The sequence below is a fragment of the Lynx canadensis genome, chromosome B1 (genome assembly GCF_007474595.2).
Source record: "Lynx canadensis isolate LIC74 chromosome B1, mLynCan4.pri.v2, whole genome shotgun sequence".
NCBI lineage: Eukaryota > Metazoa > Chordata > Mammalia > Carnivora > Felidae > Lynx > Lynx canadensis.
The window spans coordinates 149981689-149999005 of record NC_044306.2 but is presented as its reverse complement, the minus strand read 5'-3'; the positions used below and the strand labels follow the sequence as shown (position 1 = coordinate 149999005).

The following is a 17317-nucleotide window of genomic DNA, read 5'->3' as shown; positions in this document are numbered from 1 at the left end:
CCTGCAGATTTTGGACCTGTCGGCCTCCATAATCATGTGATCCAATTCCTTAAAATGAATCTCTTTCCTGTCTTCCCCTTTCAATCATCATACATTTTTTTTTTCTTGTCTTACTTGATTGGCTTAGTTTATTTAGTACTTGAAAATGGGATAAAAAGATTGCTTTTGACTTCAACATGATTAAATATGCCATTTTTATCTTTAATGCAAAGCCATATATTTCCATAATATTATTGTCACTTACAGGTATTATATTATACGTATTTCTGTGTTACTTATCTGATAAGTTGTATGGCTACCTGATTTCTAAATGTGGTACTGGAAGCTTATATAAAGCACAAATGTAACCAAAAGAAAATTTAAATTTAGAAACAGAAAAAAAGTAAGTATGCCATTAGCATATCATTATTCTGGCTGTGAATGAACATAAAAGTTCATGATAATCTTCTTAGCATCCAAGGCTAAATATAAAGTGAAGTACCAGAAGAATTTAACTTAGAGCAGTAATCAAATGCCACATTTGGGGCATTATGGAGAGGATGTTAGAGGCAGTAGAGAGTACTAAGTATGGTCACTGGCTGTACAGTCAACAAGCTTCACTTAGAAATTTGGTTCTGCCGGCTACTGCTGTGTAGCGTTGGACAAATTACTTAACCTCTCTGAAACAGCTCTCCCATGTGGAAATGTATACGTATCTCTTAAGTTCACCATATATCTAAGTTAAATAATGCATCCAAAGACCTCAGCACATGGCAGGAGATAACACATAGTCAATAATTTGTAAACACAGGCACACACAAACATACCTCAAAAGTGTTTAGAACACATTGGAAGGGAACCTCCAAAGTAAATTATTTTTATTTGCCTGATAACCAGTGATTATATTTCATACTCCAAAATGGTTAACATGGAAAGACAGAACTGTTCAATAATTCAAACACAGTGCTAAAGTTATATGGCTTTCTTGTTCTTGTAAGCTCTAAATTTTCATTATTACAAAGACTGTTTTCTTTACAGGAGTTAGAAGAGTTTGTCCAAAGCTCTGGAAAGGATGGAGTTGTGGTATTTACTCTGGGTTCAATGATCAAAAACCTCACAGAAGAAAAGTCTAATCTAATTGCATCAGCCCTTGCCCAGATTCCACAGAAGGTCAGATAATTTTATCTTTTTTTTGAGGGGCAGCCATTTTGAAGTTCTCCTTAAAAATCTACTTAACGAATGTTAAGAAAAGCTATTAGTATTGTTAATATCAATTTAACTGAACTTTGAGGAAAAAGTATTAAATGCTAGAGAGGGCCACTAAAAACATTTGATTATTATCTTGCTTTAAACTTGGCATTACTATCAGGAACACATATTGTAGTATTTTTATTTTTACTAATAGGATAAAATAAATCATTCACTAATCTGAAGCAATCTGTTGGCTCTATGTCTAGGATTTAAGGCTTCTGTGTAATCTAATCTTATTTTGTTGTTCTTGTTTATTTTTAAGTCTGAGGCACACATGCCAGTTATAACGAATATGATAGTAAAGGAAAAGATATTTTAAAAATATGAACTTAATTCATAATTGGGACATAATTGGGACTATATATAATTGGGACTTTTAATTGATGGTTTTGAACCAGGTCCTGGTTTAGCCTGGAACTGACAGCTTAGCTTCCTAGAATACTCCTAAATAAGGATTCTCTTAAACAGTTAAAAATTTTAGTAATACAGTAAAAAATTTGTGCATTTCACTCTATGATGTTCCTAGCAAAATCTGATTTTTAAGTTAATAACATTCTAGGTTATAACTTAATAATGTTCTTAAACTACCAGGGATATTTTTTTGTTTTCTAGCTTTAGTCAAAATAGACAATTACATGTATTTTTAAGTTCCAAACAATCATGACAATGCTTAAATTCATAACTAAATTCCTTTGGAAAATTGTTTGTGGAAGCAGTACCCATTTAAATATTTAATTTTTAAAAATCTTCATAAAAGTATTAAATTTTTAATTGTATTGAAATATGTTTAGAGGTGACATCAAGGTAAAGTAGGAAGCACCAAGGAAGCACCTAAACAGCAATTATACTAGCAAAAACTCTGAAGTAACTGTATTAGAACTCTGCAGTCTATCTGAGCACTTGCAATTTGCGGAGAAATATTGGCTGATCAATTGTAATTAATTTTGGTCAATTGTAGTTAATTTTGGCATTGCAGGAGCTTCAGATCCTGTATCACCCAGCCTCATGGCAGCTAACCTGCCTGTATTACTGTGTGATTTGGTGGAGCCAAGATGGACAAAAAGGATCTTATCCTCTAAATATTATGATTCTGCATTCTGATTGCTAACTACTGCCTTCCATCCACTGATATGTAGAAACAAAAGTTGGTCATAATTATTTCAACACTCATTAGTTGAAGCAGCACTGTTGTTTTTTTTTTTTTTTTTCTTTTTCCCTCTTTTCTCTGCCTGTGAGCCAGACATTAAGGAATGAGGCCATTCAAAACAACCTGACATACAATGGAATTTAGAAAGCAATATCCATGTCAAGGGAAAGATACAGGTTCAAAAAAAATGCTTTAGATATAGAAGATCTAAAGCATTCACCTCAGTCTGATTCCTAGCAAAGAGACACTTTTCAATAATGAAAATAAATAAGCCTCAAACCCTAAGGAAAGAGAGAATCCTATTTCCAGGGGCACTGGGTGGTTCAGTTGGTTGAGCGTCCCACTCTTGATTTCAGGTCAGGTCGTGTTCCAAGGTCATGGAATCAAGCCCTGCATTGTGCTCCATGCTGAACATGGAGCCTGTTTAAGATTCTCTCCCTCCCTCTCTCTCTCTCTCTCTCTCTTCCTCTCCCTCTCTCCCCCTCTGCCCAATACCTTGCCTGTATGCTCTCTCTCTAAAATTAAAAAAAAAAATTGCCTAAAAAAATCTGATTTCCAAAGTTATTATATTGATTACAAAAATCGTTTGTCCAGTTCTCAACAACAAAAAAAGTGACAAGGCATACAAAGGTATGTAAAACTATGGCCTATCAAAAGGACCAAAATATATTGAGAGAAACCGTTCCTTTTTTTTAAGTTTATTTACTTATTTTGAGAGAGAGAGAGAGAGAGAGAGAATCCTAAGCCGTCTCCACACCAGCAGTGTGGAGCCCAACACAGAGCTCAAACCTATGAACCGTGAGATCATGACCTGAGCCCAATCAGATGTTTAACCAACTGAGCCACTCAGGCACCCTGAGAGAAACCATTCCTGAAGAAGCCTAGCTGTTGGAAGTACTAGATAAAGAAAACAGTTGCCCTAAAGATGCTCAAATAGTTAAAGGAAGACCTTGATAAAGAGAAGAAAATGATGTAGGAACAAAATAAGAATATCAGTAAAGAGAAGGATATCATAAGAATGACCAAAAAGAAATTCTGCAGCTAAAAATTACAATAACTGAAATAAAAAATTCACTTCAGGGATTCAAAATCAGATATGAGCCAGCAGAAGAATCAACAAACTTGAAGAAAGAATAATTGAAATTATCAAGACAGAAGGACAAAAAGAAAAAAGTGAACAAAGCCTAAAGGTCTTATGGGATAGTATAAAGTGGAAGAACAAACACACTCTGAGAGTCCCTGAGAGTAATGGGCAAAAATAATTTGAGGAAATAATGGCTTAAAAGATCCCAAATTCAATGAAAGACACAAATCTAAAAATCCCAGAAGCTTAATGAATTTAAAGTAGAATAAACTCAAAGGGATCCACACTAAGATACATAATCAAGTTGTTGAAAGACAAAGACAATGAGAGAATCTTGGGAAGCAACTCAACACATAACAGGTGACTAGACCATTTCTCAACAGAAACCTTGAGGCCAAAAGGTAATGGGTGATATATTCAAAGTGCTGAAAGAAAAAATTGCCAACTGAGATTTTCATTTCAGGCACATTTCTTTCATATATGAGGTCAGAAATTAAAACATTAACAAGTAAACAAAAACAAGGGAGATCATTACCACTAGACCTCCCCTGCAAGAAATGAAAGGTCTTTATGGTGGAAATGAAAGGCTACTAGACAGTAACACAAAATCGTGAAAAAATAAAGATGTGCAGCAAAGGTAAAAACTAAGGCAATTACAAAAGCTAGTATTATTGTAGTTGTAATTGTATTTGACTTTTTACTTTTTTTCTTATTTATTTTTTTAAATTTAATTCATTTTTTAAATTTACATCCAAGTTAGTCAGCATATAGTGCAACAATGATTTCAGGAGTAGATTCCTTAAAGTCCCTTACCCATTTAGCCCATCCCCCCCTCCCACAATCCCTCCAGTAACCCTTTGTTTGATCTCCATATTTAAGAATCTCTTATGTTTTGTCCCCCTCCCTGTTTTTATATTATTTTTGCTTTCCTTCCCTTATGTTCATCTGTTTTGTCTCTTAAAGTCCTCATATGAGTGAAGTCATATGATTTTTGTCTTTCTCTGACCAACTAAATTCGCTTAGCACAATACCCTCTAGTTCCACCCACATAGTTGCAGATGGCAATATTTCATTCTTTTTGATTGCCAAATAATACTCCATTGTATATATATACCACCTCTTCTTTATCCATTCATCCATTGATGGACATTTGGGCTCTTTGCATACTTTGGCTATTGTTGATAGTGCTGCTATGAACATTGGGGTGCATATGTCCCTTTGAAACAGCACACCTGTATCCCTTGGATAAATGCCTAGTAGTGCAATTGCTGAGTCATAGGGTAGTTCTATTTTTAGTTTTTTGAGGAACCTCCACACTGTTTTCCAGAGTGGCTGCACCAGTTTGCATTCCTACCAACAATGCAAAAGAGATCCTGTTTCTCCGCGTCCTTGCCAACATCTGTTGTTGCCTGAGTTATTAATGTTAGCCATTCTGACTGGTGTGAGGTGGTATCTCATTGTGGTTTTGATTTGTATTTCCCTGATGGTGAATGATGTGGAGCATTTGTTCATGTGTCTGTTGGCCATCTGGATGTCTTCTTTGGAGAAGTGTCTATTCATGTCTTTTGCCCATTTCTTCACTGGATTATTTGTTTTTTGGGTGTTGAGTTTGATCAGTTCTTTATAACCCTTTATCTGATATGTCGTTAGCAAATATCTTCTCTGATTCTGGTCGGTTGCCTTTTAGTTTTGATGATTGTTTCCTTCCCTGTGCATAAGCTTTTTATTTTGATGAGGTACCAATAGTTCATTTTTGCTTTTGTTTCCCTTGCCTCGGGAGACAATGTTGAGTAAGAAGTTGCTGCGGCCAAGGTCAAAGAGGTTTTTGCCTGCTTTCTTCTTGAGGATTTTGATGGCTTCCTGTCACATTTAGGTCTTTCATCCATTTTAAGTTTATATTTCTGTATGGTGTAAGAAAGCAGTCCAAGTTCATTTTTTTGCATGTCGCCGTCCAGTTTTCCCAGCACCATTTGCTGAAGAGACTGTCTTTATTCCATTGTATATTCTTTCCTGCTTTGTCAAAGATTAGTTGGCCATACGTTTGTGGGTCCAGTTCTGGGTTATGTATTCTGTTCCATTGATCTGAGTGTCTGTTTTTGTGCCACTGTATTCCTCTTTTTAAAATCTTCTCAAAAATTTAATTGTATTCTACTTTTTAAAACCTTCTCAAAGATTTTTTTTAAAATGCATAAATAGCGGGGCGCCTGGGTGGCGCAGTCAGTTAGGCGTCCGACTTCAGCCAGGTCACGATCTCGCGGTCCATGAGTTCGAGCCCCGCGTCGGGCTCTGGGCTGATGGCTCAGAGCCTGGAGCCTGCTTCCGATTCTGTGTCTCCCTCTCTCTCTGCCCCTCCCCCGTTCATGCTCTGTCTCTCTCTGTCCCAAAAATAAATAAACGTTGAAAAAAAAAAATTAAAAAAAAATGCATAAATAGCCATTATTAATCTAATCTATTTTTATAAACATAATGTATAAATGTGTATCTTGTGTCATCAGGAACAGAGAGTGGGGGATGTAGCTATGAAGGAGCAGAGTTAACGTATCCTATTGTACTTTACAACTTATAAGCCAAAAAATAAATCACAAGAGTAATTACAAATACTTTGAAAATGAATGAAGACAATACACCAAAATTTATGAGATGCAATGAAAGCAGTGCTCAGAGGAAAGTTTATAGCTATAAATGTCTACATTGAAAAAGAGGCAAGATCTAAAGTCAACACCTAATTTTACACCTTAAAGAACCACCTAAAAAGAACACCTAAAAAGAAAGCTAACTAAACCCAAAGTTACCAGAAGGAATGAAATAACATTAGAGCAGAAATAAGACAGAATAGAAAAATAATAAAGAAAATCAATGAAACCAAAAGTTGGTTCTTTGAAAATATCAACAAATTTCTGAAACTTCTAGCCAGGCTGGCAAAGAGGAATTAAAAAAAAGTAAAAGAAGATGCAAATAATTAATATCAGAAATGAACCTGGGCAGATTACTGACTTCACAGAGATAAAAAGGATTATAAGAGCTTATTAGGAACAATTGTATATCAACTAATTAGACAACCTAAGAGAAATGGATAAATTCCTTGAAAAACACAATTTACTTTAAAAAAGAAACAAATATTTCAACAAACCTATACCAACTCAAAACATTGAATTGGTAATCAAAAACCTCTCAATGGCAAAAGCCCCTGGACATATAGCTTCACTGGTAAATACTACCAAACAGTTAAGAAATAAGTAAATAAACTAATGCTTTTCAAATTCTTCAAAAAAATTGAAGAGGAGGGATCACTTCCTAAATGGTTCTGAGGCCAAATCTGCCCTTATACAAAAGCCAGATAAAGACAGTAAGAGAAAGTAAAATTACAGACCAAGATCCCTTGTAAATATAGATGTAAAAATACTCAATAAAATATTTGCAAATAAAATCCACTAGAAAAAAATTATTTAAAAAAATGATATCCACTATAATATTGAAAGGTGTTTCACCATAAATGGGATTTATCCCAGGAATGCCAGAGTAGTTCAGCCGAAGTAAATTAATCAGTGCAATACATCACATTAATACTTATGAAGGAAAAAAAAAATCACATGATTATTTCAACTTACCCAAAAATGGAATTTGATAAAATCCAACATTCTTTAATAATAAAAAAATCTCAGAAATCTAGGAATAGAGGGTAAATTCCTCAATATATGATAAAGAGTAAACTTGGAAAACCCATAGCTAACATCACACTTAATGGCAGAAACTAAAAGTTTTCTCCCTAAAATCAAGAACAATACAAGGATGCCTAATCTCATTGCTGCTATTTAGCATTGTACCAGAAGTTATGGTCTGGGCATATTACACTAGAAAAAGAAATGAAAAAGCATCCAAATTGGAACAAAAGAGTAAAATAATGTTTATTTGCAGATGACATCATCCTATACATAGAAAATCCCCAAAAATCCACAAAGAGCTAATAGAGCTAATAATCAAACTCAACAAAATTGTGGAATCAATACACAAAAATCAGCTGTGTTTATACACACATATTTGAACAATCTGAGCATAAAATTAAGAAAACAATTCCATTCCCAAGAGCAACCAAACAAATCAAATACTTAGGAATAAATCTAACCAAGGAGGTGAAATATTTGTATGTTGAAAACAACAAAACATCATTTCTTCAAGAAACCAGAGAATATCTAAATAAGTAAAGTCATACCATGTGCATGGATAGAAAAACTTAACATGGTTAAGTTGTCAACATGATCGAAAGCAATGTACAGATTTAATGCAATGCCTATCAAAATTCTAACAGACTTTTTTGTACAAATGAAAATCCAATCCTCAATTTCATATGGAACTGCAAGAGCCATAAATTGACAAAACAATCTATGAAAAAGGATAAAGTTAGAGGACTCCCATTTTTCAACTCTGAAATTTGAAATTTACTATAAAACCACAGTAAATTAAACAATGTGGAACTGGCAGAAGAGACATATAAACCAGTGGCATGAAAGACAGAATAAAAGTTAACCCTCACATATATGATCAGTTGATTTTCAACAAAGGTAACAAGACCAGTAGGGAAAGGAGAGTCTCTGAAAAAGTGCTGGTAAAATCCTGATATCTACATGCCAAAGAATGAAGTTAAAACCCTATCTTACACCGTATACAAAAACTAACTCAAAATGGATCACAAACCTAAACTTTAGAAGAAAAACTATAAAACGTATAGAAGACAATATTGGAGGAAAACTTCATCACATTGGATTTGGCCTTGATTTCACGGATATGACACCAGAGGCATAGGCAACAAAAGAAAAAAATGGACTTCATCAAATTAAGAACTTTTGTGCATCAAAAGATACTACCAAGAAAGTAACACAACATACAGATTTGGAGAAAAGCTTTGTAAATCATGTATCTGATAAGGGATTAATGTGCACAATACATAAAGGACACCTAAAACTCAACAACAAAAACCCAATTCAAAAATGGAAAAGGACTTGAACAGATATTTCTCCAAAGAATATATACAATGGCCAATAAGTACATGAAAAGGTCCTCAACATCATTAATCATTAAGGAAATTGCAATCAAAAGCACAAAAGATATAACACTTCAAATCCATTAGTATAGCTATTATTTAAAAATTGGGAAATAACAAGTGTTAGTGAAAATGTGGAGAAATTGGAACTCTTGCACATTGTTGGTAGGAGTGCAAAATAATGTAGTAGCTATGAAAAACAGTTTTGTTTTTCAAAGAATTAAACGTAAAACTCTCATATGACCCAGTGTTTACAATCCTACCTACATATCCAAAAAAACCCCAAACAAATGAAATCAGGGACTCAACGAGATATTTGTACACCAATGGTCATAGCAGCATTATTCACAACCACCAAATAAATGGATAAACAAAATGTGGTATATACACACAATGGAGTATTATTCAGCCTTAAAAAGGAAGGAAATTCTGATATGATATAACATGAATGAACCTTGAGGACATAATGCTAAGTGAAATAAGGCAGTCAGAAAAAGACAAATACTGTATGATTACACTTAGATGAGGTACCTAGAGCAGTCAAATTCATAGAGACAGAAAGTAGAATAAAGGTAACCAAAGTCTGCCAAGTGGGAGGAATAGGGAGTTAATTGTTTAATGATACAGAGTTCATGTTGGAGATGATGGACAGACACATTTGAGTTAAAAATAGTAGTAATGGTTCTACAATATTGTGAATGTATTTAATGCCACTGTATTGTATACTTATAATACATTAAAATGCTAAATATCATTACATATATTCGACCACAATAAAAAAGACATTGCTTCTTTTTTAAAAAATGTTTTATTTATTTATTTTTGAGAGAGAGAGAGCACAAGCAGAGGAGGGACAGAGAGAGAGAGGGAAGCACAGGATCCGAAGAAGGCCCCAGGCTCCAAGCTGTCAGCACAGAGCCCAACGTGGGGCTCAGTCTCACGAACCATGAGATCATGACCTGAGCTGATGTCAGACGGTTAACCAACTAAGCCACCCAGGCACCCCAACAATACTTGCTTCTATGTCACTGTCAAGTTTATAACAAAAGTTCAAAACACTTACAAATTCCTAAAGGGAATGTAACATCCTTCTCCTTTGCTTCTGGAAACGTTGTTTAAAAAAATTCCCTTAACCACAAAGGCCTAATAACACCAATATGTAGTTATTCCATATACAGATTGTCTGTTTTTGTTTCTTCACCTACTGAGAATGGCCCTGATGATGACAGTCTATTAGGATTATTGCAAGCATTTGAAAACATAGTTGCCATTTCAGTGCTTTAAACATTCATTACTTAATCATTTAAGGCCTTATTTTGTTCATTTGTTACAGGGAGGCATTGAACTAGGCTAATTCTGAGTAAGTGTCTCATTTTGAAAGGATGTGCTTCTGAGAATCTTCTAATAGATTAAAGGTATATATTTTAACAGGTTCTGTGGAGATACACAGGAAAGAAACCAGACACGTTAGGACCCAATACCCGGCTATATGAATGGATTCCCCAGAATGATCTTCTTGGTAAGACCAAAGAGAAGCAAAACTCAACAGAGCTGAATGAGGGATCCTCTGAATGATAATTTAGTAACGGATCAATCCAACAAATTTGTGTTAAAAACAAGCAAAAAACTCTTTAATTTCTTCTTCACATTTCTTCTGGAACTTGTTAAAGAAAAAATTCTTCATGATACTTGTTAAAAACTGTGAGGCACACTTTATTCAAGACCATTATGATGAATATAGATACTAGTTCATGGACTTTTGCAGTGAAGCAGAGAGACTGGACTCAACTCTGAATACAATAAGAAAAAGTGGGGATCTTATAGCCAAGGAGCAGAGTGGGGGTCACTGGGTAGAAAAATACTAAGAGGAAACATCAGGGCAAGGGAGGGATTCTGGCTACACCAACCTAAGCAGATTCTTGCCGAAAACAGACCAGGGTCATCAGACACCACCTGGGGAAAGTGAAGGATGAGGAAACCAATCAGATATAAATATGGGTGATCAGATACCAAACTGGGGGAGTCTAGCTAAACTGATTTAGTAGGATTCTTGCTAAAATTGGGCAATGCAGAGAGAAATTCAGAAGCTCCAAAATCAGAGCCTAGTTGAGAAGAGAGTTCAAAGAAATTTGACTAGAGTTTGGTCAAGGAGCAAATCTTTCCCGAGCTCTAAATTACAATCAAAATATAATTCTCCCATTTATGACTCCTCAGAGTCAGAGTCAACACACTTTTAGATCAGGCTCTCATTAACTCTTGCATAAAATACTGCAGCAGCCTCCTGGTTCTCTATATCCACTTACTCCCACCTCTCTTCTTTCCTCCTCTGTTTGAAAAAAAAAAAAAGTGAGAATCCTATTCACCATCTCTAATATTATAAATGTCTCTATACTACTATAAAATCAAATGTAAAATCCCATTTTATTAAGCAGAGTGCTTCATGAACTTTCCCTAATTTATCTTCCTAGACTGTTATGCCAACATTCTCCCACTGAAACCCTGTACCTCCCACCACTCCTTCCCTTATCCATACAAGAATTTCATTTTTTAAATCCCTCCATCCTTTTTTTTATTAATTCCTCACCCCAATTTGTCCAACTGGCAACTACTCTCCATCATTTAAAGTCCACACAGACCTTCTTAGAGGTTTGTGAAATGACTTACTTGCTAGAGTAAGTAATTGCTGCTTAGCCTGGAATAACGAATTGCTGCTTTCTTTAGATCTTATAGGAATTTATATATAGTCTCATGGCACAGAATTGTGTAGAAGATGCTGCCTAAATCATAAGAGACTTTTAAAGACATAGAATGGGTGCCTAGGTGGTTCAGTCAGTTAAGCATCCGACTTTGGCTCAGGTCATGTTCTCACGCTTGGTGAGTTCAAGCCCCATGTAGGGGTCTGTGCTGACAGCTTGGAGCCTGGAGCCTTCTTCGGATCCTGTGTTTCCCTCTCTCTCTGTCCCTCCCCAGCTCATGCTCTCTCTTTCTCTCTCTCTCTCAAAAATAAATAACCATAAAAAAATGGAACAAACTGAGGGTTCCTGGAGGAAGGGAGGGAGGGAGGGGCCTAAATGAGTGATGGGCATTAAGGAGGATGCTTGTGGGATGAGCACTGGGTTTTATATGAAAGTGATGAATCACTGGATTCTACTCCTGAAACCAATACTACATGGCATGTTAATTAACTTGAATTTAAGTATATGTTACCTAATTGAATCAATGGTTTTAGGTGTCACGATTTTCTGTTTCTGAAACTCTCACAACTTTGAATAATGATATGTTTTTTCCTCTTAGGTCATCCCAAGACCAGAGCTTTTATCACTCACTGTGGAACCAATGGGATCTATGAAGCTATTTACCATGGGGTCCCTATGGTGGGAATTCCCATATTTGGTGATCAGTATGATAATATTGCTCGTGTGAAAGCCAGAGGGGCAGCTCTTAAAGTAGACTTACATACAATGACAAGTTCCGATCTACTTAACGCTTTGAAGGCAGTTATTAACAACCCTTCGTGAGTATAGAATATATTCTTTTCTGAGAAGCATCTGGTGTTTTAAAAGGAGTAAATTGTTTCATTCAATTTTTAAACTGATACTTTTTTGAGATGGAGAGAGAGGGTGCAAGTGAGCAGGGGGCCAGGGAGAGAGAGAATCTCAGGAAGGAAAGAGGGAGAGAAAGGAGGGGGTGAGAGAGAGAGAGAGAGAGAGAGAAGCAGGGCTCACCTGAAACAGGGCTCGTGTTCACCGAAAGTGGGGCTGGAGCTCACCGGATGTGGGACTCAAACTCACCGTGAGATCATGACCTAAGCCGAAGTCAGATGCTTAATGACTGAGTCACCCAGGTGCCCTAAGCTGACACTTTTAGGTAATCAATAGCAAATAACTAATATCAGATTCAATTGTTTTATACTTCTCAAATTTTATGCAGGCCTTTTGATTCACCTACTGTTAATAGGTAATAGATTACAACCTCAAAGAAATACTGTTTATTTAAAGAAAATAAGTTATTGTTGAAGAGACGCAGATCTTTATTTTTTCCTAACAATTTTATTGTTTATTTCTTAAAAATTGCAAATATTACCAGTATAAAGAATTAGGCAATATAACAAAAAATAGAGAAATAAAAATAAAAAATAACTTTCCTGATGCAGATATAACTAGTTAGCAGTAGAGAAATATTACTTCAGATATTTCATTTTGCTAATCTATAAATAGGGAAGAAAAAGAAATAATTTTATAAAAATTGGATCATGCTACTTTTTGATTAAAAAAATTCTATATTGGGGTGCCTGGGTAGCTCAGTAAGTTAAGCGTCTTGACTTCAGTGCAGGTCATGATCTCACAGTTTGTGAGTTTGAGCCCTGTGTCCGGCTCTGTGCTGACAGCTCAGAGCCTGGAGCCTTCTTCAGATTCTGTGGCTCCCTCTCTCTCTGCCCTTCCCACATTTGCATTCTGTCTGTCTCTCTCAAAAATAAATAAACATTAAAACATTTTTTAAAATCCTATATTGGTATATACTAACTTAAAACAAGAGAAAGAAGATACAATACAATTGAGAGATCCAAACAGCAAGATAGAAGACCCTAGCCTCTCTGTTGCCTGGCAAAGTTCAACCTTATAGAGCCCTCCAGGAAAGAAAACATCTCCAGAAAAGAACTAGAGTCTACTTAACAAATTTTAGCAACACATCAGAACAACAACAACAACGACAACAACAACAACAAACTGAAAATAACATCCCAAGAAGAAAAGGAACACAGATTCATTTTGCTTGCATCATCCCACTAACACTCCAGCTCAAACTCAGGCAGGGGGAGAGGGGGTCCCTTATCATTGGCCTGCCCCTCAATACTGCTTCCTATCACTAGCTCATTCCTAATACCTTGCTTAGCAAATGAGATCAAAAGTCTGTATTCTAACCTACATATTCTGTATTTCTTTTTTTTTTTTTTAAGTTTCATTTATTTTGAGAGAGTGAGAGATAGCTCGTGAGTGCACATGAATAGGGGAGGGGCAGAAAGAGGGAGAGAGAGAGAATCCAAGCAGGCTCCACACTGTCAGCAAGGAGCCCCATTCAGGGTTGAACCCACAAACCGTGAGATCATGACCTGAGCCAAAACCAGGAGCCAGAGGCTTAACCCACTGAGCCAACCAGGTGTACCTCTACATTCCTATTTCTAAACTTTTTAATGGTATTTCCAATTAGCAAGTCTTTTCTCCCTTACTTCCAATTATTACTTAAACTACAAACAATTCTGCTGATAGGGCCAACGTATCTAGAAATCTCTCAAGAGGAAATAAATTGTCATAGGCATTCTGTACTCGATATCATTTATGACAATTTCTTATATAATTATGTAATATCCTTTTAATGATAGAAACATAATTTTAGGTATCTCATGTTCTTAATGAATTTTTTCAAATTGCTATCTATGTATCCAATCTTTAGCTATAAAGAGAACGCTATGAGGTTATCAAGAATTCACCATGATCAGCCTACAAAGCCCTTGGATCGAGCAGTCTTCTGGATCGAGTTTGTCATGCGCCACAAAGGAGCCAAACACCTTCGGCCAACCTCCCATGACCTCACCTGGGTCCAGTACCACTCGTTGGATGTGATTGGGTTCCTGCTGGCCTGTGTGGCTACTACTATATTCCTGGTCACAAAATGTTGCCTGTTTTGTTGCTGGAAATGTGGTAAGACAGGGAAGAAGAACAAGAGAGAATAGTTTTCTTTAATAGTTTAGATAGAAAACAGGGCCCATCTGAATTAACCAGCCAGTGATTTGAACAGATTCCTTTCCTAGTTTTCCCAGTTCTTGTCCATTCCTCAGCTTATGAAGTCAAAGATCAAAGAATCACCCAAGGATTTCACCACATGATTTGGAGTTAAGATGTATATAATACCTTATTCTTTAAAAAGAGAAGATAAACACATGGAGGTTCCTACTACTAAAATCCTAGTACTTTATTCACTTGTTTTAGCTCAACAAATTAGGATGGTGTTTGAGAACTCAGGAATGCAATAATAAATTCTATTTTCAGTACTAATCATATTAAACGTTTTCTAAATACTTAACATCATTTTGCATCCAGTATGTTATAATTATTGCATATTCTCTAAACTAGACAAAGTAGAAAAAAGCATGCTATAGCCAGAGGTTCCCTTCTAATAGAAATATTAGGAGATTCAAAGTTTCTACTGCTGTGAATCATGTTTTAAAACCGTTAATTTCATTTCATATGACACATCGGTCTTTGTTCCCCTTGGAGTACAAAACACTATTTTTTGTCTTTGATTTGAAGATTGCCCTTGATTTAAAAATTAATAATAATAGTACCAGATTTGTACTGTAATACTTTGTGACTTTAGAGAACTAGTTGATTTTGATTACTTAGAATTATAGATGGTATGGTGGAACAAAACCAAACAATTATAATTTAATACCTGCCCTTTACTCTTCCCACCAATTTTACTTATAATATCCATGTTTGGAAAGAAGAGACAAAACTATAACTCTTTAACTGCACTGCAGATAATTTGAGGGGGGGGATATGCATTTCTCAGAATTCTGTCTGCTGTGGGGATGATTTCTCCATCTAACAGAAATGCAGTGGGTTTTCCCATTTCATCCTTTCCCTTACCCCAGCACTTCTCCTGGTCCTCTCAAAAACTGTACTGTGACCACCATACCAAGCACAAATACTTAGGCTTCTTGATAACTAGCATTCGCCATAAATCTGCAGTAAGCATGAGGATATACATTAAATTTCAATAGAAGTAAGGATTCTCTCTCCCTTTCTTTTCTAAAAAAACTATCTTCCAGTACATCTGCCAATTCTTTACCCTTGAGGTTGAAGAATTATTTAATCCAACTGGAATTATGTATTAAACAAGCTCAGTAAATGATTTACCACAGTTTGATATTTATAATCCAAGTTTAATAGACCTAAAATTATAGCTGCATCTTAGAACAATATAAATCATTTGGAGGATTATCTGTGTTTTACAGGAATAGTGGCCTAAATAACAGCAAGGCAAACAATTCTTAGGTGTTAAATTAACAATAAAGAAATGTAAAGAAACAACATATTTTCTCAATTTGATGAGGTTTGAAAATAATTATGATGCTTTGAAGAATAAAGTTTCAAAATGTAAACCCTAATGCTGCTTGGTTTAAGATCTATCAAAGCAATGTATCATAGTGCTGAATTATTTTATCTGGCAATTAGATAATGTGCTTTCCTATAATAGTCTTTAAAATCATAGTTTAAAGATATTCCTTCTCTTCTTTGTTATAAAATGACATAATATAAAGGAGTTAAAGTAAAGATTTGCATACCTTGTTAGCAATTCCCGGGTTTATTCAAAACAACTACCTTAACAATTAAAGGAATATATTCTACCTTGTGGAGATGAAAGCTTTTCTTAAAAAGAAATATTTGCCTATTTAAATAATCTATAAAGCATAATATTAAATATATAAACTCTGATAATAATTTTAGGTATACAAAGGCTAAATAAAACCATTGAAGCATTATATTTTTTCCAGTTTAAGTTTTAATAAGAACACATTTTTCAGGAGTTGAATGACTTCTGGCTTTTCTAGTCAATTAAAACGTAGATCATAATTTAATTGAAAATGCTAATAGGTAGATGTAATTGTTTTGTACATGAGCACATATGTTAACACAAAGAATGTTCTACATGTTGTGAATAAAAATTCATTCATATTGTATGTTTTGATTTTTAAACTTGTTTGGCTTTTTCAACGTTTATTTATTTTTTTGGGACAGAGAGAGACAGAGCATGAACGGGGGAGGGGCAGAGAGAGAGGGAGACACAGAATCGGAAGCAGGCTCCAGGCTCTGAGCCATCAGCCCAGAGCCCGACGCGGGGCTGGAACTCACGGACCGCGAGATCGTGACCTGGCTGAAGTCGGACGCTTAACCGACTGCGCCACCCAGGCGCCCCTTGTTTGGCTTTTTCAATGAGGGATTTGTTTCTGTTATATTCTACATATTTTACCAAAAGTAATGATTCACCTGCAGGCTCAGATCTACCATACTCCCTACATTAAAGGGAATAGTATTTGTGAATTTCTTTTTTGTATTTGTGGGATTTTATTTTTTTAAAAAATTAATGCTTCTTTTTGAGAGAGAAAGAGTGAGAGAGAGTGCAAGCAGGGGAGGGGCAGAAAGAGAGGCAGACACAAAATTCAAAGCAGACTCCAGGCTCTGAGCTGTCAGTACGGAGCCTGAGGCTGGGCTTGAACTCAGGAAGCATAAGATCATGACCTGAACTGAAGTCAGAGGCTTAACTGACTGAGCCACCCAGGCACCTCTATATTTATGATATTTTAAACTGTTATAGTTGAGACTAAAATGTGTCTGGTGCCTATGGAACAGAAAAATGTAAGTTCCACAATTTACACTGAATCACTACGTGCCTTCTAATCTCACTTTTATTTTCTCCCCGGGTTCTTTGCTTCTCAATCCCACTTCAGTTCTGCCATTGTTCTGAGTCTGGCTCTAAACGCAGCTAAAGAGACTGAAATCTTAATCTCTCACTTTAATTCCCGTCAATTATTTTTCCCAGAGACGGTCCTTTCATCCGCTCAGTTGAACTCCCTTCACATATGATACCAGCAATCCGTATGATACCATGAAATGCAGACACTTACTTTTTACTTCTAAAGTGATTGTCAGATTATCAAATCATGATTCTTTGATTAAGGGAAGCTACCTCCTCTGTCCTGGGGATCCTTTATGCTGATTAGCATGCCTCATTTTAGTTCCTGTCTCCTTTCCAAGAA

The 17317-nt window shown here is 35.7% G+C and overlaps 1 protein-coding gene across 4 annotated transcripts in view; it reads left to right on the top strand.

The window, feature by feature from the left end:
- The window catches only part of LOC115512586 (UDP-glucuronosyltransferase 2A1-like), a 48063-nt gene extending 31823 nt beyond the window's left edge, over positions 1–16240 (top strand). For all 4 annotated transcript variants that reach the window (XM_030313754.1, XM_030313751.1, XM_030313753.1 and 1 more), the window contains exons 3-6: positions 1018–1149; positions 9931–10018; positions 11794–12013; positions 13951–16240. In XM_030313754.1, the coding sequence (XP_030169614.1) occupies positions 1018–1149; positions 9931–10018; positions 11794–12013; positions 13951–14230 (720 nt within the window). In that variant the 3' untranslated portion in view covers positions 14231–16240. The remainder of the gene's footprint in view (positions 1–1017; positions 1150–9930; positions 10019–11793; positions 12014–13950) is intronic.
- The last annotated feature ends 1077 nt before the right edge of the window (positions 16241–17317 follow it).